The sequence below is a fragment of the Aquarana catesbeiana genome, linkage group LG03, assembly GCF_042186555.1.
Source record: "Aquarana catesbeiana isolate 2022-GZ linkage group LG03, ASM4218655v1, whole genome shotgun sequence".
NCBI classification, from domain to species: domain Eukaryota; kingdom Metazoa; phylum Chordata; class Amphibia; order Anura; family Ranidae; genus Aquarana; species Aquarana catesbeiana.
Window position 1 is genome coordinate 681,560,354 of NC_133326.1, and position 27,968 is coordinate 681,588,321.

Here is a 27,968-nt window from a genome sequence, read left to right on the forward strand (position 1 = left end):
CTGGCAGAATACCGGCTGGTCCTTAGAGTCCACGCCCTGGGGGATCCCGTTTCACCTGCTCGCCTGTGGGCTCACATCAGTAGCACTGTGACATATGGTAGGAAAAGGGACCAATGCATGATTTTAAATGGTATGGCGATACTCTGTCTACTGTCCATTTGATTCCAGATTTGATCCTGTATACTGTATACCCCTGATGAAGCAGATTGATCTCTCTGAAACACGTCGGGTGACAGAAGACACATCGTATCACATGTAACATTGTAGACAGTATTTGTTTTACATAGTGTATGCTGTATTATGCAGATGTCATTTTTATGATGTTGCACCAATAAAATTGTTTTTACCGTATATTGTAATATACAGTATACTTTGTTTCAATACTACTATTAATGTGCCTTAAAAATCCCATTGGGGAACATTCTGTTTTTCTAGTGAGATGTGGCACATATACCAAACAGAATACAGCTATTCCATACTTCTTTGAGCATTACAATTGTATTAAATTTTTCACCCATTTGTGTAAGGAAAAGTGCTGAAAGCTGCACTACATAAACGATTAACATTTAATCCAGTCATGAGTTCATCAAATATAACCAAATTCCCTGCTTACTTGTGCTCTTTAATTGTACCATGTCTGAACGATCAGCTTTAGACTTACCAACAACTATGTGGGGTCTATAAAACAATCCAACCTACTCAAGACCAATCATATAGATCTAAAGGAGACTGTACAAACAGATAATAACATGATGACCTGCTTTACTGCTGTATCTTATAACAGAAAATGAACAAAAGATTACATTTATGACCAATGATCTTAGAAAGAATGAATGAATAAAATAATAAATTGGAAAGGATTCCCTATTTCATGTTATTAGTTTTTATTATATATATATATATATATATATATATATATATATATATATATATATATATATATATATATATATATATATATATATATATATATGTATATGTATATATTATTATATCAGTTAGACAGGGGTTTGCCTTTCCTGAAGAGATATTCTCTGGAGTTCATGTCTGGTCTGAATAATATGATGAAACATTTGGGAAAAAACATACAAATCAGCAATGCCCAACTAGAAGACAGTATGGCAAAAATTTCCATAGCCACCGTGTACTTCCCCTGAGCACTAAAGTATGCTGGGATAAAAGAAATCCAGACACTGAGGAAGGCCAACATGCTGAAAGTAATATACTGGGCCTCATTGAAGCTGTCAGGAAGCCCCCTAGACAGAAAAGCCACAGTGAAACTAATGAATGCTAAGAGACTAAGATACCCCAACATGGCCCAGAAGGCTATAGCTGACCCTTCATTACACTCAAAACTTATGATCCGTGACTCAGTTCCAGTGCTGAGTTTTGGAAATGGAGGGGCAAGTGACAACCAAAAGATGCACAAAGTTAGTTGTAAAAGGGAACAGATGAATATTATTAAAAACAAAACCCAAGGACTAGTCCATATCCTCAGTTTGCTACCAGGTTTGGTAGCCATGAAGGCAAAAACTACCATAATGGTTTTTGCCAAGATGCAGGAAACACACAGAGTAAAAACCATGCCAAATGCTGATTGTCGTAGGAGACATGTCTCTCTTTGGGGAGGTCCAATGAAGATCAAAGAACAAAAGAAACAAAGCAACAAGGAGAGGAGGAGAAGACAGCTGAGCCTGTAATTGTTGGCTTTCACTAAGGGACTGTTCCTATGTAGGACAAAAAGTCTCAAAATAATATTAGGAACCAAAGAGGAGACAATGGTGATCCCTGCCAATGTTGCTCCCAGTGGATCTTCATAGGATAGGTACTCAATGGTTTTGGGAAGACACATGGATTTCTGAGGATCAGGCCAATGGTCCCATGAACACTTCAGGCAACCAACAGAATCTGAAAAGAATAAAGAAATCAAAAACTTTTTTTCCAGCAGTATCGCCTCATCAATGACACTGCTTTCAATGTTTAACTACTTCAATACCAGGCACTTTCCCCCCTTCCTGCCAAGGACAATTTTTAGCTTTCAGCGCTGTCGCACTTTGAATGACAATTGCGCGGTCATGCAACACTGAACCCAAACTAAATGTTTATCATTTTCTTCCCACAAATAGAGCTTTCTTTTGGTGGTATTTGATCACCTCTGCGTTTTAAATTTTTGTGCTATAAACAAAAAAAGAGCGACAATTTTGAAAAAAAAAAAAAAAATGATAGGCACTGATAGGTAGCACTGATAGGTGGCACTGATAGGCACTAATAGGCGGCACTGATAGGTGGCACTGGATAGGCAGCACTGATGGGGCACTGATTGGCACTTTTTTGGTAACTGTTGTGGGCACTGATATGCACTTTTCTGGGCACTGACAGGCTTTATAGAGGGGGACAGGCTGGCAGGTGATGGGCATTGATTGGCAGCTGATGGGCACCTTTTGATGGGGGCTGTACTGATAATCAATGTGCTGTTTATCAGCACAGACCCCCCTCTGACAGGGAGAGCCGCCGATCGGCTCTCCCTGTCAGCGTGAACTGAGGAAAGCCGTTTACCGGCACTTCCTGGTTCACGCGATGATCAGCTGTGATTGGTCACAGCTGATCACGTGGTATGAAGCCTAGAAGCCTACCATGATCAGAGTTGCGGTGTGTCAAACTGACAACAGCACATCCGATCACCACGCTGCACGCCGGCTCTGTTATCTTAATCAGGTCATATGATGTCCGATCAGGATAACTAAACCACTTTGCCGCCGTCATTTTGCCATACAGCAAGTGGTTAATGTAGATTACAACTGTAGTACAGTATCTCACAAAAGTGAGTACACCCCTCACATTTTTGTAAATATTTTATTATATATCTTTTCATGTGACAACACTAAAGAGATTACACTTTACTACAAAGTAAAGTAGTGAATGTACAGCTTGTATAACAGTGTCAATTTGCTGTCCCCTCAAAATAACTCAACACACAGCCATTGATGTCTAAACCGCTGGCAACAAAAGTGAGTACACACCTAAGTGTCGGTTCAAACTGAGGCAGCACGACTTGCAGCGCGACTGCCTCAGACGACCTGGACGCGACTTGCAAAACGACTTCTGTATAGAAGTCAATGCAAGTCGCCTCAAGTCGCCCCCAAAGTCGTACAGGAACCTTTTTCTAAGTCGGAGTGACTTGTGTCGCTCCAATTAGAACGGTTGCATTGTACACAACGGGACGCTACTTGTCAGGCGGCTAAGTCGCCTGACAAGTAGGGATGAGCCGAACACCCCCCGGTTCGGTTCGCACCAGAACCCGCGAACGGACCGAAAGTTCGCACGAACGTTAGAACCCCATTGACGTCTATGGGACTCGAACGTTCGAAATCAAAAGTGCTCATTTTAAAGGCTAATTTGCATGGTATTGTCCTAAAAAGGGTTTGGGGACCCGGGTCCTACCCCAGGGGACATGTATCAATGCAAAAAAAACTTTTAAAAACGTCCGTTTTTTCGGGAGCAGTGATTTTAATGATGCTTAAAGTAAAAAAAAAAAAGTGAAATATTCCTTTAAATATCGTACCTGGGGGGTGTCTATAGTATGCCTGTAAAGTGACGCGTGTTTCCCATGTTTAGAACAGTCCCTGCACCAAATGTCATTTTTAAAGGAAAAAATCTCATTTAAAACTGCTTGCGGGTTTAATGTCATGTCGGGTCATGGCAATATGGATGAAAATCAGTGAGACAAACGGCATGGGTACCCCCCAGTCCATTACCAGTCCCTTTGGGTCTTGTATGGATATTAAGGGGAACCCCGCACCCAAATTAAAATAAGGAAAGGTGTGGGGCCACCAGGCCCTATATACTCTGAACAGCAGTATACAGGCGGTGCAAACAAGACAGGGACTGTAGGTTTGTTGTTAAGTAGAATCTGTTTGTAATTTTGAACATTTTTAACGTGTTTAGCTCCAGCCAAAAAATCTTTTCTAAGCTTTTTGGAAAACATAGGGAAGGGTTATCACCCCTGTGACATTTGTTTTGCTGTCTTTCCTCCTCTTCAGAAGATTTCACCTCACTTTTTTGTCCCAATGAAAAATGTTTTTTGAAAATTTGGGTTTTTTTGTGGAACAAGGATTGGAAAGCATCAGTGGAAAGGAGAACTTGTTTTCCCATATTAACTCTTACAGGAGAGAATTTCCCTTCCTAGGGGTAGATTTCATCTCACTTCCTGTTGTCTCCTTCCGTTTGCAAGTAGGACTCGTTTGTAAGTTAGATGTTTGAAAGTAGGGTCCTGCCCTATATACTCAGCAGAAATTTGGGCCTTAGGTGTTGCTGTGGCCACAACACTGTAAGCCCTCACAGGGCCCTGCTGTGAAATATTAGATCAAGAATTGTAATTACATGCCCCTGTTGAACAGGAGCTGAAAAATTAGGCCTTAGGCACTGGTGCTGGTGCCACAACACTGCAACCCCTCACAGACACTCTAGTTGGAACGCAGGAACGAGCCCTGCTGCAAATTATTGCTTCAAAAATTGTAATTACACGCCCCTGTTAGACAGGGGCAGAAAAATTGGGCCTTAGGCACTGGTGCTGGTGCCACAACACTGCAACCCCTCACAGACACTCTAGTTGGAACGCAGGAACGAGCCCTGCTGCAAAGTATTGCATCAAAAATTGTAATTACACGCCCCTGTTAGACAGGGGCAGAAAAATTGGGCCTTAGGCACTGGTGCTGGTGCCACAACACTGCAACCCCTCACAGACACTCTAGTTGGAACGCAGGAACGAGCCCTGCTGCAAAGTATTGCATCAAAAATTGTAATTACACGCCCCTGTTAGACAGGGGCAGAAAAATTGGGCCCTAGGCACTGGTGCTGGTGCCACAACACTGCAACCCCTCACAGACACTCTAGTTGGAATGCAGGAACGAGCCCTGCTGCAAAGTATTACATCAAAAATTGTAATTACACGCCCCTGTTAAACAGGGGCTGAAAAATTGTGCCTTAGGCACTGGTGGTGGCGCCCAGAACCAAAAATGTTCTTACAAGCTATCAGCGTGATGATTGAGGAGGAAGAGGATAATTACTCAGGGATAGTCACTCAGCATCAGCATAGGCAGTCTTTGAAGGGATCTGAGATTTCAAAAAAAATTATTCGGTTACATCAGCATCAGGTGCTTGGTAGCTGGTGGTGATCCAAGACTCATTCATTTTTATGAAGGTCAGCCGATCGACCGAGTCGGTGGACAGACGCACCCTGTGATCGGTTACCACGCCTCCAGCAGCACTGAATGTGCGTTCCGAAAGAACGCTGGATGCAGGACAGGCCAGTAGCTCAATTGCATACTGTGCAAGCTCTGGCCAGTAATCCATCCTCAAGACCCAGTAACCCAGAGGATTTTCGGTGGGAAAGGTGTCCAAGTCTGATCTTGCCCCTAGGTATTCCTGCACCATGTAAAACAGACGCTGGCAATGGTTGCTGGAACCGATCATACCTTGGGGCTGCGGACCAAAAAATTGTCTGAACGCATCGGTCAGACGGCCACCTTCTCCACCGCTCCTTCTTTGACTGACCGAAGCCTCAGCAACACGTTGTCCAGAAACAGGAGTTTGTAACCTCCCAGTCTCTGGGAACGCGTTGCACAGACCTTTCTGCAAGGCCTCCCGAAGATGTTTCATCCTCTGCTCCCTCTGCGATGGCAAGATAAGGTCCGCAACCTTACCCTTGTAACGTGGATCAAGGAGGGTTGCCAGCCAGTATTGGTCCTTCTCCTTGATACCACGAATACGAGGATCCTTACGCAGGCTTTGCAGGATCAGGGAGGCCATGCAGCGTAGGTTTGCTGAGGCATTCGGTCCGGAGTCCTCTGGGTCACTAAGAACGACATGGTCCGCAGCCACCTCCTCCCAGCCACGTACAAGTCCATGTGTTTCTTGGGACTGATCCCTTAAAGACTGCTGCTGATGCTGAGTGCCAGGCTCCACCTCCATACTGACACAATCTTCCTCCTCCTCCTCTTCCTCCTCGTCCTCTTCCTGTGTGATCGGCGGGCACGCAGGAACACTGTCTGGATAAAGGGGGCCTTGAGAGCTAAGGAAGTCCTCCTCTTCCTGCCTCTGCTCTGCCTCAAGTGCCCTGTCCATTATTCCACGCAGCGTGTGCTCCAACAGGTGGACAAGGGGGACAGTGTCACTGATGCATGCACTGTCACTGCTCACCATCCTCGTGGCCTCCTCGAATGGTGACAGGACAGTGCATGCATCCCTGATCATGGCCCACTGGCGTGGGGAAAAAAAACCAAGCTCCCCTGACCCTGTCCTGGTGCCATAGTCGCACAGGTACTCATTGATGGCCCTCTGCTGCGTGTGCAGCCGCTGCAGCATGGCCAACGTTGAGTTCCACCTGGTGGGCATGTCACAGATTAGGCGGTTCTTGGGCAGGTTAAACTCCTTTTGGAGGTCCGTCAGCCGAGCACTGGCATTATATGACCGGCGGAAATGCACACAGACTTTCCTGGCCTGCCTCAGGACATCCTGTAAGCCCGGGTACCTGCCCAAGAACCGCTGCACCACCAAGTTAAGGACGTGAGCCAAACAGGGCACATGGGTCATTTGTCCCTGTCGGAGGGCAGAGAGGAGGTTGGTGCCATTGTCGCAAACCACCATTCCTGCCTTAAGTTGGCGTGGCGTCAACCACCTCTGAACCTGCCCCTGCAGAGCTGACAGAACCTCTGCCCCAGTGTGGCTCCTGTCCCCCAAGCACACCAGCTCAAGCACCGCATGGCATCTTTTGGCCTGCGTACTTGCGTAGCCCCTTGAACGCCTACGGAGCACCGCTGGTTCCGAGGAAGAGGCCATGGAGGAAGAAGAAGAGGAGGGGGTGGAGGAGAGAGGTGTGTCACAATCAGCATTTTGGAGGCGTGGTGGCGGAACAACCTCCAACACTACTGCACCTTGTCCTGCATCCTTCCCAGCTGCCAGCAGAGTCACCCAATGCGCCGTGAAACTTAGGTAACATCCCTGTCCATGCCTGCTGGACCATGAGTCAGCGGTAATATGCACCTTACCGCTGACCGCCCTGTCCAGCGAGGCATGGACATTGCCTTCCACATGCCGGTAGAGAGCCGGAATCGCCTTCCGTGAGAAAAAGTGGCGTTTGGGTACCTGCCACTGAGGAACCGCACATTCCACAAACTCACGGAAGGGGGCAGAGTCTACCAACTGAAAAGGCAGCAGTTGAAGTGCTAGCAATTTTGCCAAGCTAGCATTCAACCGCTGGGCATGTGGATGGCTGGGAGCAAACTTCTTTCGGCGGTGCAGCAGCTGGGGCAGGGAAATTTGCCTGGTACAATCTGACGTCGGTGTACCAAAAGCAGATTGCCCACAAGTACTTGGCTGTGACACACCTAATTCTACACCTTCATTCCTCTCACTGCAGGTCTCAGAGAGGACTGAAGGTCTAGTGGGGTTGGAAATCTCAGCTGATGAGGAGCAAGGAGAGATCCTCTTTGTTCTTTGGTGTGGGTCTTTTAGATACGCTTGCCAACGAACTGCATGGCAGGTCAACATATGTCTGGTCAAGCATGTGGTACCCAAGCGGGAGATATTTTGGCCACGCGAGATACGCTTGAGACATATGTTGCAAATAGCAGCGGTGCGATCTGATGCACTCGTCTCAAAAAAGGCCCACACCAAAGAACTTTTTGAATAACGCGCAGAGACTGCAGCGCCCTGCACATGTGGAGCTTTGGGGTGTGATGCAGTCAATGTGCTGCCCTTAGGCTGGCCCCTGGAGGGCATCCTGCCTCGTTGGTGATGTGCCGCCGCCTCCTCCTCCTCCTCCTCCTCCTCTCTCCTATCAGGCACCCACGTTGAGTCAGTGACCTCATCATCCCCTCCCTCCTCATCACTGGAGCAAACCTGGCAGTATGCTGCAGCAGGGGGAGCATGACTGCCAGATTGCTGTCCTTCTTGGGCACCCCCTCTGTCCGCGCTCATGTTACTGCCTTCATCGAGCTCAGTATCGTCATCAGAGCCTTCCAAACGCTGGGCATCCTCCTGGAGCATGTACCCAACACTGTGGTCAAACAGTTCGAGGGAATCCTCATGAGGACATGGTGGAGCTAGGGAAGGAGTCACTGATGACATTGAGCTGAGGGAAGAGGCCGCTGCTTTGCCAGACAAAGCACCCTGGGCATGGGTGAGAGAGGATGAGGAGGATGAGGACGGCTTGGTCATCCACTCGACCAAGTCTTCCGCATGTTGCGGCTCAACATGGCCAGCTGCCGAAAAAAAGGCCAAGCGTGTCCCATGGCCACGTGCTGATGAGGATGCACCGTCTCCACGACCAGCACTAGACACAGAGCCTGCTTGCCCTCTCTTATTGGCTTGTGACTGTCTGCCTCTCCTTCTTGGCCTTCCAGACATACTAATGGCCTGTAGCTGCACTAAGCTGGGATAGAACACCTGTAATTTTCTTCAAGTAGCTTTATATACTGTAACCAGACAAGCCTGCCTGTCAGTAGGAAGATAACAGGAACGGATCTAGCTGAACACTGTGAGCAGGACGCACTGTACTAAATGTAAATAGTCTAGCTGCCTGACCGTGGTACTAATAGGATCAAATAGAACACCTGTAATTTTCTTCAGGTAGCTTTATATACTGTAACCAGACAAGCCTGCCTGTCAGTAGGAAGATAACAGGAACGGATCTAGCTGTACACTGTGAGCAGGACGCACTGTACTAAATGTAAATAGTCTAGCTGCCTGACCGTGGTACTAATAGGATCAAATAGAACACCTGTAATTTTCTTCAGGTAGCTTTATATACTGTAACCAGACAAGCCTGCCTGTCAGTAGGAAGATAACAGGAACGGATCTAGCTGTACACTGTGAGCAGGACGCACTGTACTAAATGTAAATAGTCTAGCTGCCTGACCGTGGTACTAATAGGATCAAATAGAACACCTGTAATTTTCTTCAGGTAACTTTATATACTGTAACCAGACAAGCCTGCCTGTCAGTAGGAAGATAACAGGAACGGATCTAGCTGAACACTGTGAGCAGGACGCACTGTACTAAATGTAAATAGTCTAGCTGCCTGACCGTGGTACTAATAGGATCAAATAGAACACCTGTAATTTTCTTCAGGTAGCTTTATATACTGTAACCAGACAAGCCTGCCGGTCAGTAGGAATTTAACAGGAACGGATCTAGCTGAACACTGTGAGCAGGACGCACTGCACTAAATGTAAATAGCAGGAACGGATCTAGCTGAACACTGTGAGCAGGACACACTGCACTAAATGTAAATAGTCTAGAAGATAACAGGAACGGATCTAGCTGAACACTGTGAGCAGGACGCACTGCACTAAATGTAAATAGTCTAGAAGATAACAGGAACGGATCTAGCTGAACACTGTGAGCAGGACGCACTGCACTAAATGTAAATAGCAGGAACGGCTCTAGCTGAACACTGTGCGCAGGACGCACTGCACTAAATGTAAATAGCAGGAACGGATCTAGCTGAACACTGTGAGCAGGACGCACTGCACTAAATGTAAATAGCAGGAACGGATCTAGCTGAACACTGTGAGCAGGACGCACTGCACTAAATGTAAATAGCAGGAACGGATCTAGCTGAACACTGTGAGCAGGACGCACTGCACTAAATGTAAATAGCAGGAACGGATCTAGCTGAACACTGTGAGCAGGACGCACTGCACTAAATGTAAATTGCAGGAACGGATCTAGCTGAACACTGTGAGCAGGACGCACTGCACTAAATGTAAATAGTCTAGAAGATAACAGGAACGGATCTAGCTGAACACTGTGAGCAGGACGCACTGCACTAAATGTAAATAGCAGGAACGGATCTAGCTGAACACTGTGAGCAGGACGCACTGCACTAAATGTAAATAGCAGGAACGGATCTAGCTGAACACTGTGAGCAGGACGCACTGCACTAAATGTAAATAGCAGGAACGGATCTAGCTGAACACTGTGAGCAGGACGCACTGCACTAAATGTAAATTGCAGGAACGGATCTAGCTGAACACTGTGAGCAGGACGCACTGCACTAAATGTAAATAGTCTAGAAGATAACAGGAACGGATCTAGCTGAACACTGTGAGCAGGACGCACTGCACTAAATGTAAATAGCAGGAACGGATCTAGCTGAACACTGTGAGCAGGACGCACTGCATTAAATGTAAATAGTCTAGATAGAAGATAACAGGAACGGATCTAGCTAAACTGAATACAGTGTATATATATATATATGCAACACCTGGGATGCATATATATACACAATACACTGTAAGTGCAGCTAACTGACTGACTGTTCTGCCTAATCTATCTAACTCAAATCAAATGACACTGTCTCTCTCTCTCTCTATCTCTCAGCACACCGGAACACACACTACACAGGGCCGCCGTGCAGGCGGCCTTATATAGTGTGGGGTGTGTACTAAATCCCCTGAGCCATAATTGGCCAAAGCCACCCTGGCTTTGGCCAATTACAGCTCTCTCTACTGACAGCGCTGTGATTGGCCAAGCATGCGGGTCATAGTGCATGCTTGGCCAATCATCAGCCAGCAATGCACTGCGATGCCGCAGTGAATTATGGGCCGTGACGCGCCACACGAATTTAGCGCGAACGGCCCATAACGTTCGCAATTCGGCGAACGATCGAACAGCCGATGTTCGAGTCGAACATGGGTTCGACTCGAACACGAAGCTCATCCCTACTGACAAGTCGTCCCAGTGTGAACCGGCATTAAGTAAAAAAGTCCAAATTGGGCCCAATTAGCCATTTTCCCTTCCCTGTGTGATGTGACTCGTTAGTGTTACAAGGTCTCAGGTGTGAATAGGGAGCATGTGTGTTAAATTAGGCGTTATCGCTCTCACTCATGGCAAAGAACTCTCTGAGGATCTGAAAAAAAAATTGTTGCTCTACATAAAGATGGCCTAGGTTATAAGAAGATTGCCAAGACCCTGAAACTGAGCTGCAGCATGGTGGCCAAGACCAAACAGCTGTTTAACAGGACAGGTTCCACTCAGAACAGGCCTCGCCATGGTCGACCAAAGTTGAGTGCACGTGTTCAGTGTCATTTCCAGAGGTTGTCTTTGGGAAATAGACGTATGAGGGCTGCCAGCATTGCTGCAGAGGTTGAAGGGGTGGTGGGTCAGCCTGTCAGTGCTCAGACCATGCACCGCACACTGCATCAAATTGGTCTGCATGGCTGTCATCCCAGAAGGAAGCCTCTTCTAAAGATGATGCAAAAGAAAGCCCGCAAACAGTTTGCTGAAGACAAGCAGACTAAGGACATGGATTACTGGAACCATGTCCTGTGGTCTGATGAGACCAAGATAGACATATTTGGTTCAGATGGTGTCAAGCGTGTGTGGCAGCAACCAGGTGAGGAGTACAAAGACAAATGTGTCTTGCCTACAGTCAAGCATGGTGGTGGGAGTGTAATAGTCTGGGGCTGCATGAGTGCTGCCGGCACTGGGGAGCTACAGTTCATTGAGGGAACCATGAATGCCAACATGTACTGTGACATACTGAAACAGAGCATAGTCACCTCCCTTCTGAGACTGGGCCGCAGGGCAGTATTCCAACATGATAACAACCCCAAATACACCTCCAAGACGACCACTGCCTTTCTAAAGAAGCTGAGGGTAAAAGGTGATGGACTGGCCAAGCATGTCTCCAGTCCTAAACCCTATTGAACATCTGAGGGACATCCTCAAACAGAAAGTGGAGGAGTGCAAGGTCTCTAACATCCACCAGCTCCGTGATGTCATCATGGAGGAGTGGAAGAGTACTCCAGTGGAAACCCGTGAAGCTCTGGTGAACTCCATGCCCAAGAGGGTTAAGGCAGTGCTGAAAATAAATGGTGGCCACACGAAATATTGACACTTTGGGCCCAGTTTGGCCATTTTCACTCAGGGATGTACTCACTTTTATTGCCAGCGGTTTAGACATTAATGGCTGTGTGTTGAGTTATTTTGAGGGGACAGCAAATTTACACTGTTATACAAGCTGTACACTCACTACTTTACATTGTAGCAAAGTGTCATTTCTTCAGTGTTGTCACATGAAAAGATATAAAAAAATATTTACAAAAATGTGAGGGGTGTACTCACTTTTGTGGGAGAAGATGGTAGTTGCGCTGTGATGAAGGGGGGGAGGGGAAGCTACAAAGATGACTAAAGTGGCAAAGTGAACTAAAAAAGCAGAAACGGGCCAATGCATGAATGGATCCTACATGCTAAAAGAACATGGTGGGGATGCAGTGCAGTGCAACGTAGCTAATCAACATGGCTATAATGTTGCGGGCAGACAAAGCCTAATATATAAAAGGTAATTGTGAAACAGTGACTGCTTGAATATAGCAAAGCAAAATTGCATATACTAACACAAATAGGATGAATAATGACACAATGCAAAAAAATATATAATGCAAGAAAAAAAATATATGTGGGCTAGTGCCCCATTAGCAAAAACGTGCCAAATCCTGGTGAACTACAAGTGACAAATCCCTAGGGCTAACATGAATATTAGTTCTATCATCCAGTCCAAAAAACAAAAACTCGTGATGAGAAACACAAAACAAGTCCAATCGTGAAGGGAGGGGGGATCTTCAGTGAGGACACCTCCGTGTTTGCAAGCCGCTTACCTGTAAGGTGTACAGCCTGTGTTGCAAATGACCTGCAGGTGTAGACGTTCCGTGTATAAGGTAGTGACAATGATGAACATGCCAAGCAAAATATAAAAAATAAAAAATATACAGCATGTAAAATAACTCTGCGAGGACCACAGTGGAGGGGGGGCAAGACACACACGGGGGGAGGTTGCACTCACTTTCATGAAGTGAGTGTGGGCATCAATCCACGAGCGCCGAGCTCGTATGCCTCCAGGGGTATCACCAATCTGGAATCTGTCCCCATGCCTGGAAACTGGAATATGTCCCTGTGCCTCTCTCCTCAGTGTTCGTCAGGTAGAGTAGTGATGTACAGTGTGAGGGGGAAAGAGACGCACATAGCGTGATCCCATATAAAAGGTATATTGATTGATTTTTTTCCAGAAATCTCCACTAAAAGTATGATTTTGGGTATTCCTTGTATGATGCCCATAGGACAAATATTGTCTTTGGGCATCATGCAAGGAATAACCAATGCATTCTTTTAGTGCAGATTTCTGGAAAAAAATCAATCAGCCAATCACAAAAGCAGGACATGACATTTCTGGTGGTATTCCATTCACCATGAGTGCACGGCAAGTCATCCAGGTCTTGAAGCTGCAAAGCAGTCCTAGACCATCACACCACCATTATGTGAGATTGTTGGTATGATGTTCTTTTTATGAAATGCTGTGTTAGTTTTATACCAGATGTAATGGGACGCACACTCCATTTGGGGATAATGGCTCTCACCGTGGTCAATTGGAGTCCCAAAGCCTTGTAAACCCTTTCCAGACTATTACATGTCAATCGCTTTGTTTCTCATCTGTTCTTAAATTTCTTTGGATCGCAGCATGATGTGTGGCTTTTTCAGATATTTTAGCATGCTTCCCTTTGTTAGACGGCTTCTATTTAAGTGATTTCTTGATTTAACAGGTCTGGCAGTAATCGGGTCTGGGTGTGGCAAGTGAAATTTAGCTCAGCTTTCCAAAAAATGTAGTTAATCACAATTCATTCATGATTTAAAAGGGGGGCAATTACTTTTTCACATAGGGCCAGGCAGGTTTGTACAGCATTTTTCCTGTAATAAATGAAATCATAATTTCAAAGCTGCATTTTGTACATACTTGGGTTATCTTTGTGTAATATTACAATTTGTTTGATGATCTGAAATCATTTAAGTGTGACAAATGTGCAAACAAAAATAAAAATCGAGAAGGGGCAAATACTTTTTCACGGCACTGCATATCATTTTTCACAAAAAGCAGAGTTTTTCATAATCTAATTTCAATATGCAGTCCCAAGTGGCGAGATTAGAGGCTTATTTTGCCAAACACCAAGTTCTCCGGCTCATCTCAAATAATAAGGCTGTTATTCCAATCATGACCTGTATGTTAGACCTCCTTGATAAAATATACAAGGATATGGTCATTATTCACCTGATTGGTTGGCAATCTCTCCATGAGGACATGGTACACACTCATAGCAGCAGACAGGTTGTCCACTTCTTGGAGCCTTCCGAAATCCTGGTGGACAGCTTTCACTGCAGACTGATTGTGGAACCTGGTGGTATGCCAGTCAAAAACATCCTTTATTCAAAAAATCCAACATTAATAGTCCTTGGATTACTAATCTAAAACCAACAGTTCACCAAAGTAACAATAGGTTAATGTAGAACTCAACCGACAGCTTTGTCTAAGGTTCACATATGTGCGAATTGGATGTGGTTTCCCAGCATCCAATTCCCATGACATACGAGTGTGACCGGCTGTCAATGGAGCCGGTTCACACATGTCCGGGATGGTCGCGGTCTGCATTCCAAAAGGGTCCTGTGCGTGTTTGGGTCCAGTTCAAGGGTTGAATTAAGGCAAAAATTCGGAACCTGAACCAGTGAACAGAAACGCATCGGACCCCATGTCCATGGGTTGACATATGTGAACCTGGTCTTAGATTGTTTGGTGATTGATTGGTCTCAAACCTCTGCCAGGTTTTCATTATTGTGTTTCACCTTTTAGGATGTTTTTCAGGACTGGAAGTGAATAACGTTTTTTAGAGGTGCACCGAATGGAAATTTTGGTGCCGAAACCAAAAATGCAGGATACACTTGATCGAAACCGAAAATGACAAATTAAAAAAAATAAATATATATATATATATATATATATATATATATATATATATATATATATATATATATATATATATATATATATATATATATATATATATATATATTTTATTCGACTTTAATTAAAATCATGAATTCAAATTAATATGAATTTATTGTCGGCCATTATTGGCATCTTTAAAGCAAGAGAAGCTTGAGAAAAATGTATCCCTTTAAATTCTATGTATGTCTTCACAATGGTCCGTTGCGCTTCCGTTGTGGTGTTGAAAATCCTGCTTGCTGCATTTTTGGTCAGTTAAAAAAAAAACTCACCAAAAACGCACCTCCCCATTGAAATGCACTAAAAACACCGAAAAAAAAACGCATCAATAATGCACCCATGTTACGTTTTTGATGTGGAGTTCAGTTTTAAATAAATGTTACAGCTTGAAAAATGGGGTTTGGGAGAGTCTTCAAAACTTCTAGACCTGTTGAGTACATAGAAAGTGAGGGAACAGCTGCCACAGTACAACTGTCAAACATTGAGACTTTTCCTCACTGGATGTTTCCACTTCACTTTACTTATCATGTAACTAGGACAGGACATGAGGAAAAACTTCCTAATAGCAACAGAGACAGCATTAATAAAAAACCTGGCACAGGTTTTAACTCTTCCCTACTCTTTCCAAAACTAATAATATCATTTTGCCTGTAGTTCTAATTTAAATAGACTTTAATCACTAGTGGGAAAGGTTTGGGGGCATTCAAATCTTGGGACATTCAGACAAGCAAAGCTTCACCTCATCTGGCTAGTGATGGAGCTTGCCGCTAAGTCATATTTCTGTGCATTTATCACATTCAACTAAACATGGCTTGCAGTGTTAGAGATGTTTTGTTGCTTATCCAAGTAGCTTTTTATGCTCTAATAAGTTTCAGGAATATACTCAAGCTTTTATTCCTATACCCATACTAGGGGCTTGCGTGGCTCTAAATGTTAGGTTTTGTTCCTGATGCTCATTAGAATCAAAGACTTCAACATTAATGAACACGTTTAACTGAAAACACCTCCATGTGACTAGATATACAGTAAGTTCCCAAATTATTTACTGCAGGTTTCTGGAATTCGTAATTAATACATAATGTGAAATATTATATAACCCATAGACAAAGCCACACCTGTTGATTTCCAGCAGGCCACCAGATTAAACTTGTGTTTACACTGAAAACTTGACCAGGAGCAGCATCGCTATCATAACTGCCAACCTTAACGTGTTGTATCAAGCCCCCTGGGCTCAGTTGCCAGTTCATAATGTCATAAAGTGCTGGTGGGTCTCCATTCTCATCAAAGTAAAGTTCTCTCCCATCAGGTAGCTTTAACCGGACCTTCTTCATGTAGTTCAGAAGCTGCAAGAGCCAAAGGAATTTACAGAGGATAATGTTATAAAATTATGTTACATAAAGTGTGTAGGAATATTTTTAGTATGTTAAGTTGAACTTGACCCGTGCAAAGCTACGGGTTCTCTAAAATGCCATTCCTCAGTTGAATATATTTACATTCTATACACTTCCCTGCCACTTTGTTCACTCACAAGGATGGAGAGAAGAAGTCCTATCCAAGTTCTAACTCCAACTTACATATACAGTATGTGTAAAATCTCCTGGAGCTTGAGAGTAGACCCCAGGGGTGGTAGTTGTCTAGATTCCCATCTTGGCTGTAATGGACATGCTGGGCCTTGCTGCCCTCTTAAGACTGGGGAAGTCAGGATACAATGAAACCATAAAAAAAAAAAAAAACAGAGGGCACACCAACCTAGCGCATTATCCTCAAAACATGTATTTTATTGTTAAAAAGTCGCAAAAAGTCTAGGGTTTTCCCTCTTCCTCAGAGTGGCTCTGAGGAAGGGGGAAACCCCTTGAAACACGTTAGCCTGTTGGACTCATGACATCCTGTTACGATCTATGATATAATGTGGACTCAATGCTGTTGTTGTAGCAAGGCAAGCATTTATACAGTTGTTATCAGTTAGTTTGTGAGTATTGTACTAACAACTTTTTTTAAAAAATACATGTTTTGAGGACAATGCGCTAGGCTGGTGCATCCTCTGTTTTGTTTTATGGTTCCAACTTACATATAGCTGAGAAATCTCTTTCCACCCTACTTAACAACTGAAATCCTGTTCACGCTCCCAGTGCAGCAATATGGGAGGAAGGGTAATGAGTCACATTTTCCCTTATACCTGGAAGTACTGCTTATGTCTCTTTACTCTGGGTGGTCAAACAAAATGGCAGAGGAGTGGAGCATATTATATTTCAGGGTGGTGTTGGGGAAATTGTGGCATTTAGATGACCCGGTTACTTGTATGGAGTTATGCTTTAACTACACTGTGCAATGCATTAGGATCCGGTTGATTTAGTTTTTTCTGGACCTTCCAATGTCAATCTGATTTCTGGTGTTCTGTATGCATGGGAAGTTAATATAAAGCTAGCTTTCAGACAAATATACTAACCACATTTAGACAAGCAAAGTTTTGATGGGAGAGAGCAGATAGTCCTGACACTATCCAAAAGAGTTGGAAATTGCCTCTTATAATGGTATGCTGCCATAATTGAAGGTGCTGCAGAAGGTATGTTTGCAGATATGCTGATGATACATCTCATGCTCAGTGGGCCCACCCGAGTCTGTGCAAGCACCAGTGATGGGATATACAGTATATAGCGATGAATGCTGTATAGCTATAGCAAGCTTATCTGGATGTACCCTTTTCCATTCTTAACCTACCCTACCAATTGTACCTTGATTTGGGGAGTTGTCTTTTGTCTGACCAAAACTGGACATCTGACCATCACATCTATATGAACTTGTTGGATATCTGAATTTTTTAGCCATGGGAACAAATATGAATAGGGATAGGGGTGGAAGGGAGCAGGCATCGACCGTGTGACCAAAGTCCAACTGGTCAGGTCAAAATCTGGAGTGCTGACTCACCCTGATTTGGAGTGGAGTTCACTATTAAAGAACTATAAATGTTCAGTGGCAAAAAAACTAGGGGGGGGGGAATTGGAAAGAATTCCCTGGAGGGGTCCATACCTCACAAGAGGGAAGGGAACAGACTGCGGCGTACTCCTAAATAAATGTAATTCAAAATAAGATATATGGAAATTCCAAGCACAAAATGTTTACAATAGGTTGCAGAAATTGCTGCAACCTATGGGTGGGGGGGGGGGGGGGGTAAATGTCAAGTAGGAATCAGTGCTGGTAAGTTTTTTTTTTTTTTTATTGTGCTGTTAATGGTATATTGATCATTTGCTCAGAATTTTCCCCCAAATTTGCTAATCAACCAGACGCATATTACAGGGAACTCCATTCCTTATTTCAACTTAGTCCAAATATGAACAATAATGTCAGGTGGGGTGGTGGGTAGGTGGATCAAAAATCCCTCCCCTTTGCTGGAATGCCATCCTGGGCACCTATGATCAACATAGGACACCAGTGCTTTTAGAGGAGAACCCCCTTTTTTTAAGGGGGACTCAACCTGAAGCACCACACCCAATTACTAAAAATAACAGGGGCACCGGTTGCCTGCCACAACCTTACTCTGGGGATACCAGCCTAAATCCTTGGCATGCCAGGCTGGTTAGTAGACACGTGTAATTTGTTTCATTCCAGATTCGTTTTTTAACGAATTTCGACAAAGTTGTTAATTTGTAAATATCCGAATTAACGAAAACCCGTTTAACAAATTTTTCCGAATATTCGTAAATCCGAATATTCAAAGATGTATAAATTTGAAAATTCGGAAATATGAAATTCGAAATCTGAAATAATAATCAACTAATAATAACTTAACTATTACTAACTATTAAATTACAGGTATTGGAATTTCCTTTCAAATTTGGCTGTTAGTGAACGTAATGAATATGAATTTATCCGAAGTTACAAATTATCAGAAATAACGAATGCCGAATCTAAATGAATGCAACATAAATAAATTTATAATAAAAAATAACAATAAAAATTAATAAAACCTTTTTATTATTATTATTATTATTAATTTGTTCAGTTCCATTTGTTTAGATGCGGCATTCGTTATTTCGGATAATTTGTAACTTTTGATAAATTTGTATTCGTTACGTTCACTAACAGCCAAATTTGAAAGGAAATTCCAATACCTATAATTTAATAGTTATTAATAGTTAGTTAGTTAGATAGATATTCTTTCAAATTTTCAGATTTTCTTTCTTATTTTGAGATTTTCGAATTTTCAAATTTACGAATTTGCAAATTTACAAATTTACGAATTACAATCATAACGAATGACCCGAAAAACAGAAAAAAAACCTGAATGAAACAAAAACAAACACACTCTTTCTAGTAAAAAAAATATAAAAAAAAAAAATTACAAGCTGCCAGCATTATCTATGCATGCTGTACCATGAATATCACAATGGATAAGATTTATCGGTATGTGAATGGATTCCTTTTACTTAACAAGATTCCACCCAAAAGATTTGTCTAAAGATTGCAAAAGGGGAAAGATGCCCTGACAAAATTTGATCTAAAAGGATCTACTAAGTGAACGTGGCATAATACATAGTGAAAAACCTGGCAGAAAATGCTTGGTGAATCATACTTTGGGAAATTTACATATTTTTTCGCCAGGTGACTTTCTCCAGTGAAGCTTTGAAAAATAAACCCCTTATCTCTTCCGCTGACTAGCTAGTTTTAAGTTGCCATAATGGTTTGTTTTTTAATTCTATTGATTCAATCAATAAAAAGCTTTTATCTTTCTTCTGTCATCAATGACTAACACAGCTCATTATTTTTTCTTTTTTATCAATGTAAAATAAAGTACCTCAAAAGGTCGAAAATTGAAAATATTGGAACATATTTTGTTAACATAAAGATTCTTGATATTGTAACAAGTTCTTAGATCTTCCAAAGCTTTGGCAACCACATGAACGGCCATATAAGCACTGTAAGTGACTCGCAAGTTAGAGATATCAGTGAAGCTGTTCTGAATGTTTTCAAGACTTTCATTGCCTGTGCAATATTTAACTGAAGTGCTTGGGACAGTTGTGATGTTGCTCTGATCTAGCAATGCACAGGTAAAAGTTTTCTCCCAGAGGATCTTCACCCACTTCCCTCCCCAGGGTAAGGAGGGGTGGATTTTGTTAAGGAACTCCTTAAATCCCATGATTGTTCCTCTATGGAGGGCCAATCCAATTGTGCCAGTAACAAACTGGGCAAGGGATTTTGTAGAAAAGATGGTAGATGTTGACCAAGCCTCACTGGCCACAAATACTCTTTGGGTAACATTCTGTCTCATCATCTCAGCAACTATCATGGCAAAATCAAGGTCCCGAGAGAAGACAACCACCACCATTGCTGTTGACTTTTTAATGACTTTGGCGATGTGTGGAACATTCCGGTCAGATTGTCTCGAAATAAGGTTCTCTGTAAAAGCCACACATGCCCCAGCTTTGATGATCTCTTGCCTGACAAGTTGAATGCCTTGCAGTCCATAATCGTTGTCCACACCCACCAGTCCAACCCACATCCAACCAAAATGTAACAGAAGCTGGGCAACTCCTCTAGACTGAAAAGCATCACTAGGAACGGTTCTGAAGAAAGAGGGGAACTTTTGTTTGTCACTGAGAAAAGGACTTGTAGCAAAATTACTGATCTGTTTAAACAAAAAATTTGGATTTGGTTAATGATTACATTTTTTTTTCTGCAATGTTCAAAATTCTAAAGATGACCATGGTTTTAAAAATATTTGATTTAATAGAGGATTAAAACGTATGTGTAATGTATGAGGGGCTGCATGACTAGATATAGAATGAATGGATTGTTTAGGCAAGTAAACATTAGTATATAGTCAGCATAAGGAAGACAGTGAAAGATTTTTAAGGTACTTGTCTTGTTCTCTAAGCTTGTACAAACTTCCTTGGCATGGTTAGACTATTAATAGCTTTTCAAGGAGTTTTCTAGACAGTAGCCCTGGGTTTATAGGTCTATGGGAGTGAATAGACTGATAGATACAATGTAGGTAGATATAATTACATATATTTATTTAGTTATAACTTTTTGATGCTGAATTGGATTCTATGCATCCAGTTGATGTTCAAGTAGATGAACACTGGTTGTGACAGAGTGAGCTCACCATGCTGTCACTTGTTCACAAAATGGAAGTAAACAGGGTCACTTTTCCAGCGCTCAGGTATAAAATTAATCCCAATTAAGCTAAGAAGCTGCTATATTATTACAAGACATTATAAAGGGTGAGCAAAAAAGATCACCAGACCAAGTGATTCCGCTCCCTTAGGAGCTGCACTCACCGAATTCCCAATTAACAAGCGCCTTTGCATATATTATGCCTTTACGATTGCTGCCTAAATTACATCTGCCTGGATCTCCAATAACGATTAACCAAAGGATATCAAATGTTCTGGTCCTATGATTCGCTCAGTTTAAGCCCATTGACAAAGACGGAATGACGAAACGCATCTAGGCGTGACCACATGGCTTGCTGCATCTGTCACTGGCTCCAATCTCCTCCCGGGAACCACCACAGACGATCATATCTCCACGAGAGGTGGTGAGAGTATCGGAACTGATTACACAGCGCAATATTTTATACGGAACGCTTTTGATATTATGTTTGTAAGTGCATTGGCATAAGGGAAGTTTTTTTTTATGAATAAAAGTTTTACAGTTTCACACTGTGAGGATTCTTTGCCTTCCTTATGCCCGAGCTGATTAAAGGGTTTTGGCTTGCTTAATTTGAGCGAATCATATGACCAGAACGTTTGATATCCTTTGGTTGATCATTATTGGAGATCCAGGCAGATGTCCTTTAGGCGGTGATCGTAAAGGCATAATATATGCAAAGGCACCTTTGGTAGTTGGGAATTTGGTGAGTGCAACTCCTAAGGGAGCGGAATCACTTGGTGTGGTGATGGTCGAACGTTCAAACAGCTGATGTTTTCCATATGAACTGTCACATAAATTTTCCGAACTATCTCTCACCTAGATTCACATCACTATCAAATGAGTTATTGTGTTTTAAATGTTTTAGTGCTGCTTAAGCTTGAAGGCCTATCTATTAGATCTTTTTTGCTCACCCTTTATTTTGCTGTCACTTGTTTACTAGCAGCATTGATCTTTGGGGTCTATGCTTTAACTATAGCTTATGTCAAGATCGAGGTCTGAACCTGCAACTTCTGCTGTGTCTGGCAATGTTTCTTCTTGCTGAGCCACCTCACAATCCCTCAGATTCTCTTGCCTCGTGCCTTGTTCCTTGTGAACCTTGAGCTCTTTGCTCCTCCCATGAACTTCCTATTTAAGCCATGCCTTTGCACTTCCTGTTTGGCAGATTACTGTGCTCTCTCCAGCCAATATCTCAGTCTTGTCACTCCTGCTGCCACCCATATCTTCGCTACCACTCGTTACCGACCTTTGACTTGTTAGACTATGCTTCTGCTTGTTCCTTATCTGCTTCATCCGCTACCTGCCTCCCACTTTCTCTCTCCCTGCTGGGGCAATCCTTGGCAACCTGGCATTGGCATGCCGTGAAACCCATCTCCCCCAACCGGAGCTCCAGTGAAGACTGGCTGGTGCTTGGGTGTGCCTGCGTCATCTGCTAGCAGATATGTTTGTGTATTCATCCAGCTGACTACTCGTGAATCTCAGCTGCTACAGCCACTGGCCTTTGAGCCTGACTCCAAACTGTGACAGCTTGACTGTAGGGAAACGAGACTAGGAGTAGGAGACAACTAAGTGGGGTCATTTAACTATGGATGTTGCCCCTGGATGGTGACCAGACTATAGGAACTTGCTTAGATCACCTTAAGAGAGACCTTCCTAACATAATCCATAACAAGAAGTCTTGAGACAGGCTGAGTCTCCTACTCTGGATTCACAAAACCATAAACCACCTCTTGTTCAGTTTATTTATTTATAGTTTGACTCCAAAACTTTTTTACATTTTACATGTACTGTAGTAAAAATAAATTAAACATTCTGCAAGGATTTATTGCAGTCTTCATCCTCTTTAAAAATATTCATTTTATTCCCTCTCCCGATCAGGTGTCACCAGGGCACAGAGTGCAGGAAAATTCCACCTTTGACTGTTGTCAATAGTATAGGAAATGAAGGGAAGTATCTCAAGAATGAGGCCAACTAGGTTTGTGACAACTGTCATAGGTTTAATTTTTCTGTCTTGTTTGTAAAATTTTACTAGAATCTCTTTAATGGAGGCATAGCAGGATTAAAGCACATTTTCTAGAGAGGAAGATAAAATCACTGAAAGGTTTTTTTTTTGTTTGTTTTGTTTTGCTGGATGGGTTTGGTAGGGCGTGGCGCTGGATTTGGAAGATGTTTGTAATCCAAATAGAACAAAAGACTGAAGACTTTTGAAGCGTTAATATAACAATTAGGTTGTTCATGGTTACTCTTTGCCCATTGAGGGACCTTGTGAAAGCTAGAACAATATAGAAAGAGAATCAATAAGGAAGTTAATGTTAAAGATGGCATTTAATTTAAAATTTGTAGCCATCATGTTTTAGGGGTTACAAGTTCTTCTTGCTTCAGTGCATAGAAATGTAAAGCACAGTTTGCTGCTGTATTGATCATGTCTTTTTTTGGTTGCAATTATCTACCTAAGAAGGTAATAAATGGTAGCAATACAGTTTCCGTAATAATCATTAGATGCCACCAACGAGATTGCTGCCACGTATCCCCTTCCAGGGTAAATAACTGCAATGAAAACACAGATACACACTGAGACCAATACTGAAGCAGCTTTGTTTTAGACTTCTAAGCCTTGGAGATGTGGAACGTGTAACCCCCAAAATGACTTGTTTTTGATAAAACCATAACCTTTAAGATATGCCCAACACTTTATTTCATCTTTCTTTGGCACTTCACTTTCTCTAGTGTTCCTATTGTCTGTGTTCCCATTAGGAAAAGTTCTCTCGCCTTCTATTGCATCACCGGGTTACTAAGTGGTGAATTATATGCTCAAGTTAAATATATTATGTTATTTTTTTTATGCAAATTTTAGAAAATCACAGTGACTGAAGATTGAAATGAGAGGACATTTTTAATAACAATAAATCATAAAATGCCTTGTGTGAAAATTATGTTTGTTTTTTTTGTTTTTTTCACGAATATGGAATCTTATTTTAAAGGAGGTGTTTAAAAGTGTATCAAACTCAGATCAAAACTTAAAAAAAGTATTTATGTAAGTTACCTGAGGGTACCAGAGAAGTCCAAGAACTTGAGCCAGGAGTATAGAGTGAGTAGATGTTGAGTGCCCGATGATGGCACTTAGGGGCACACCTAGAAAACATTGGTAGTTGGGGACAACCATCCCTCTTCCTGTCACTGCGTGCAATGCTCCTTCTAAACTTTGCTGTATCACCATACAGGAGTCATAAGCCTGGAAGCCCAGTGTGATGTTAGGGAGAATAGCCGAACTCTTTGTAATTTCATCTATTGCAAAGATCATCGCTTGGAGCTGCTGGAAGTACTCCAAACTGAACCTTCGATGTAAGTAAACATAAAAGATATTCCAAAATAAACAGTAGAAAAAGTGATATTAACTATATTAAATATAAATATCTTCTAATATGGTACATTAGTAAGATAACAATTTCCCATAAAAAAAATTGGATAAACAGGGGCCAAAGAAAGTAACATAGAAGAGTGATGACAGAAAAAAAAGTATTCATACCCCTTGGAGGTATGAAAACCTAATTATGTGGGCATGGGACTGGATCTCTGCATAAATAAAATAAAAAAGTTGTGACTGAAACAACTTAAGAATAGCGATCAGAACCCTTAACACAACAATATCCCACTTTCCAATGAACTTTTACTGATTTTCTAGAAGACCTTATAAAGAGAGCTAATTAGGAAAAAGATTGGTGTGTGGGTGGGGTCAGTTGATTGGCATGCAAGATGGTGTAAAGGCACATAGAGACCAAGGAAAATGGCACCATTATTATTTGATTAATTAGAGACAAATGTGCACCAACTGCAGTGGGACAGTGCTATTTAGTAGTATTGCTCTCATGAAAGATGGCCATGGAGGTCAACCGGTGTTGCAGTTTCCAAAAGTACAGCTGATCCCCTGATGACACTTACAGAGGCTTCAGAGTAACAAAGCTCCTCTCAACCTCCATTCTCTCTGTACAGCAGCAAGCCAAACAGCACCACCTACAGGCTGGAGAAAAAACAGCACCACCTACAGGCTGGAGAAAAAACAGCACCACCTACAGGCTGGAGAAAAAACAGCACCACCTACAGGCTGGAGAAAAAACAGCACCACCTACAGGCTGGAGAAAAAACAGCACCACCTACAGGCTGGAGAAAAAACAGCACCACCTACAGGCTGGAGAAAAAACAGCACCACCTACAGGCTGGAGAAAAAACAGCACCACCTACAGGCTGGAGAAAAGACAGCACCACCTACAGGCTGGAGAAAAGACAGCACCACCTACAGACTGGAGGATAAACTGCACCTGCCTACAGGTGGGATGTCAAGCAGTTTTGATGTGAGCAGTCGCAGCTTACTCTTGCTTTGCATTGAGGATAAAGAATGTTTTGGTTCCCTTCACAACTACCTATCTGATACTATACTAAACCTGTTCATTACTGTACCTCCATTCTATGTTTTGATTGAACACAATCAAAAGTCAATTATCGCTAGATGTAGCAAGTTCATGCATTTGTAATTTGCCATTTTAGCTATCCATATGCAAAGTAAAATCAAGCTATTGACACATTTTGAAGCTTTACTGGTACCCCAAAGGACTGATGTTAATGATGATACTTTTGACAGTCAAAGGGGTATGGGGGGCATATTGGGCAATCCACTGGGTCCATAATTATAAGAAGTTTAAGAACAATCGATTCTTTTATCTCTCCTTCTAGTTTACTATTGTAGAATTTGTGTGTAGATTAAGATCACTCCCTTTGTCAAAGGTCATGGTTACAGACTTTTGGAGGTTTGGCTTGCAATTATTGGTTGGTTTCTTACCTATATTCTGCCAATTAGAAAAGACAAATACAGTTTTTGTTAAATGAAGGGGCAGTTAAAACCTCTTAAACTGGGCTCTGTGTAGGGTACGAAAAAAAATCAGCTCAGCCTGCCATACTCGCCTTCAATTTGAAGCCAGTCCTTACAGTACTTATTTGTTTATCACAACAACATCCATCAGGGTTGAATGCCTCCCAGCATCGCTGAGACTGAGAACATACTATTAAGCCTACTACACACTATTCGTTTTTTTTTGTCCGTTCAACCCAGCGATTGAACTGTCAGCTTCAGTTGGAGCCACTGTACTAACTATCCAAAGTTAGTACAGTGATCTCCCCTGCTGAGCTGTTGTGTTCTGACAGGGGGATAGCCCCCCCCCCCCAGAACACTCCTTTCAGAGTGTGTTGAAGCAGAGAGTGACATTGACTTTATATCGGCATGTGCTCTGCATCAGTGAGATTCATCCCACACCAAGGAAGAAGAAAAGAGTCAAATGACCAAGCACATCATGTGTCCACCCTGGATACTTCTTAAAAAGCTCCATGTTAAAAAAAAAGATAAACAAACATTCAGTGAAAGGGACACTAGGAAGCTGAGCCCAGAGCTGGGCTTTAACTGCTTGCCGATCAGCCACCGTCATTATATGGCGGCAGGTTGGCACGGCGAATCACCGTAAGCGGCTGCTTTAAGACCCCTTTCACACTGAGGCGCTTTCACGCTAAAAAAAAGCACCTGAAAAGCTCACAGAAAACCTATTTCCATTAAAATCAATGAATGCTTTCACACTGGGGCAGTGCGCTGGCAGGGCAGTGAAAAAAACGCCCCTCTCCATTGAAATTAATGGAAAGCTCTTTCAAAGCACCTGAAAAACTCTTCAAAAGCGCTCAGTGTTTAGAAAGTTTAGAAAGCTACTCAATGTGAAAGGGGCCTATCAGCTATAGGGGCGCGCCCACACCACACGTGCCCGCAGCACGTTGCCAGAGCCAATGCGCCTGACCGGCTGCCACGATGTTCGCCGGCAACCCGCGCTCAATCCTCAGAGAGGCAGAACGGGGATCTGTCAATGTAAACAAACAGATTTTTGTTATGTCAGAGAAGTAGAGAGAGATCTGCTGTTCCTAGTGGTCAGGAACAACAATCTCTCTCTACTCCCAGTCAGTCCCCTCCCCCCACAGTGATCAGGAACAGCGACCTCTCTCTACTCCCAGTCAGTACACTCCCCCCACAGTGTTCAGGAACAGTGATCTCTCTCTACTCCCAGTCAGTACACTCCCCCCACAAAGATCAGGAACAGCGATCTCTCTAAACTCCCCCATAGTTAGAAACACCTCCCTAGGACACAGTTAACCCCTTGATTGCCCCCTAGTGTTAACCCATTCCCTGCCAGCGACATTTATACAGTAATCAGTGGCTATTTTAGCTCTGATCACTGTATAAATGTCACTGGTCCCAAAAAGGTCTAAAAAGTGTCTGAACTGTCCACCGCAATGGCTCTAAATATCGCTGATCACTGCCATTACTAGTAAAAAAAGAAATTAATAATAAAAATGTCATAAATATATCCCCGCTTGCTTGTGCCATTTCTTCAGCTGCTGTTATTACCGGCGGCTCCCACGCGCATGCGTGGGAGTGACGTCATCGCGGCTCCGGCCAATCACAGGGCCGGAGCCCGCGATACCAGGAAATAACTCCGGGAGACATGTCGCCGGCCACAGCGGTGTGCCAGGACCACTGCGGGGGCTTTGATCTATGGTAAGTATTTCATAATGAGCTAGTATGCATACTAGCTCATTATGCCTTTGTCATGCAGGGTTTTTTTTGTAGGTTTTTTTGTTTGTTTACAACCACTTTAAGGGGGTAAATCCTTCCGGGGCTGAGGTGGTTAAAGAACAAAAAACAAGACCTCACCATGTATATCACTTACTTGGAACAGGTGACCCTGGGAGGTCTCTTGGTGAAGGTGTAAAACTGGCTTACAGTGTCCAGATTAAGAGATAACACAATTCCAATCATCACATCTCCAGGCCGTATCACTCCCTCCAAATCAGAGGCATCCAGGTGACACTGGGGGGCTTCAGAGTTGAGGGCATTCATAAGGTGAGACAGAGACTGGACCAGAGTCCAGAGGTAGAAGTGTAGGCTGATCATCAT

General features: G+C 42.9%; 1 protein-coding gene across 1 annotated transcript; it reads right to left on the reverse strand.

Annotated features, from left to right (window-relative positions):
* Positions 1 to 994: 994 nt before the first annotated feature.
* Positions 995 to 27,968, reverse strand: LOC141134117 (extracellular calcium-sensing receptor-like). Its single transcript, XM_073623702.1, has 6 exons — positions 27,742 to 27,968; positions 24,027 to 24,318; positions 19,626 to 20,456; positions 15,949 to 16,176; positions 14,105 to 14,228; positions 995 to 1,908 (listed from the first exon to the last, which is right to left on the reverse strand). Exons 1-6 carry the CDS (start codon positions 27,966 to 27,968, stop codon positions 995 to 997), a joined length of 2,616 nt encoding a protein of 871 aa, XP_073479803.1.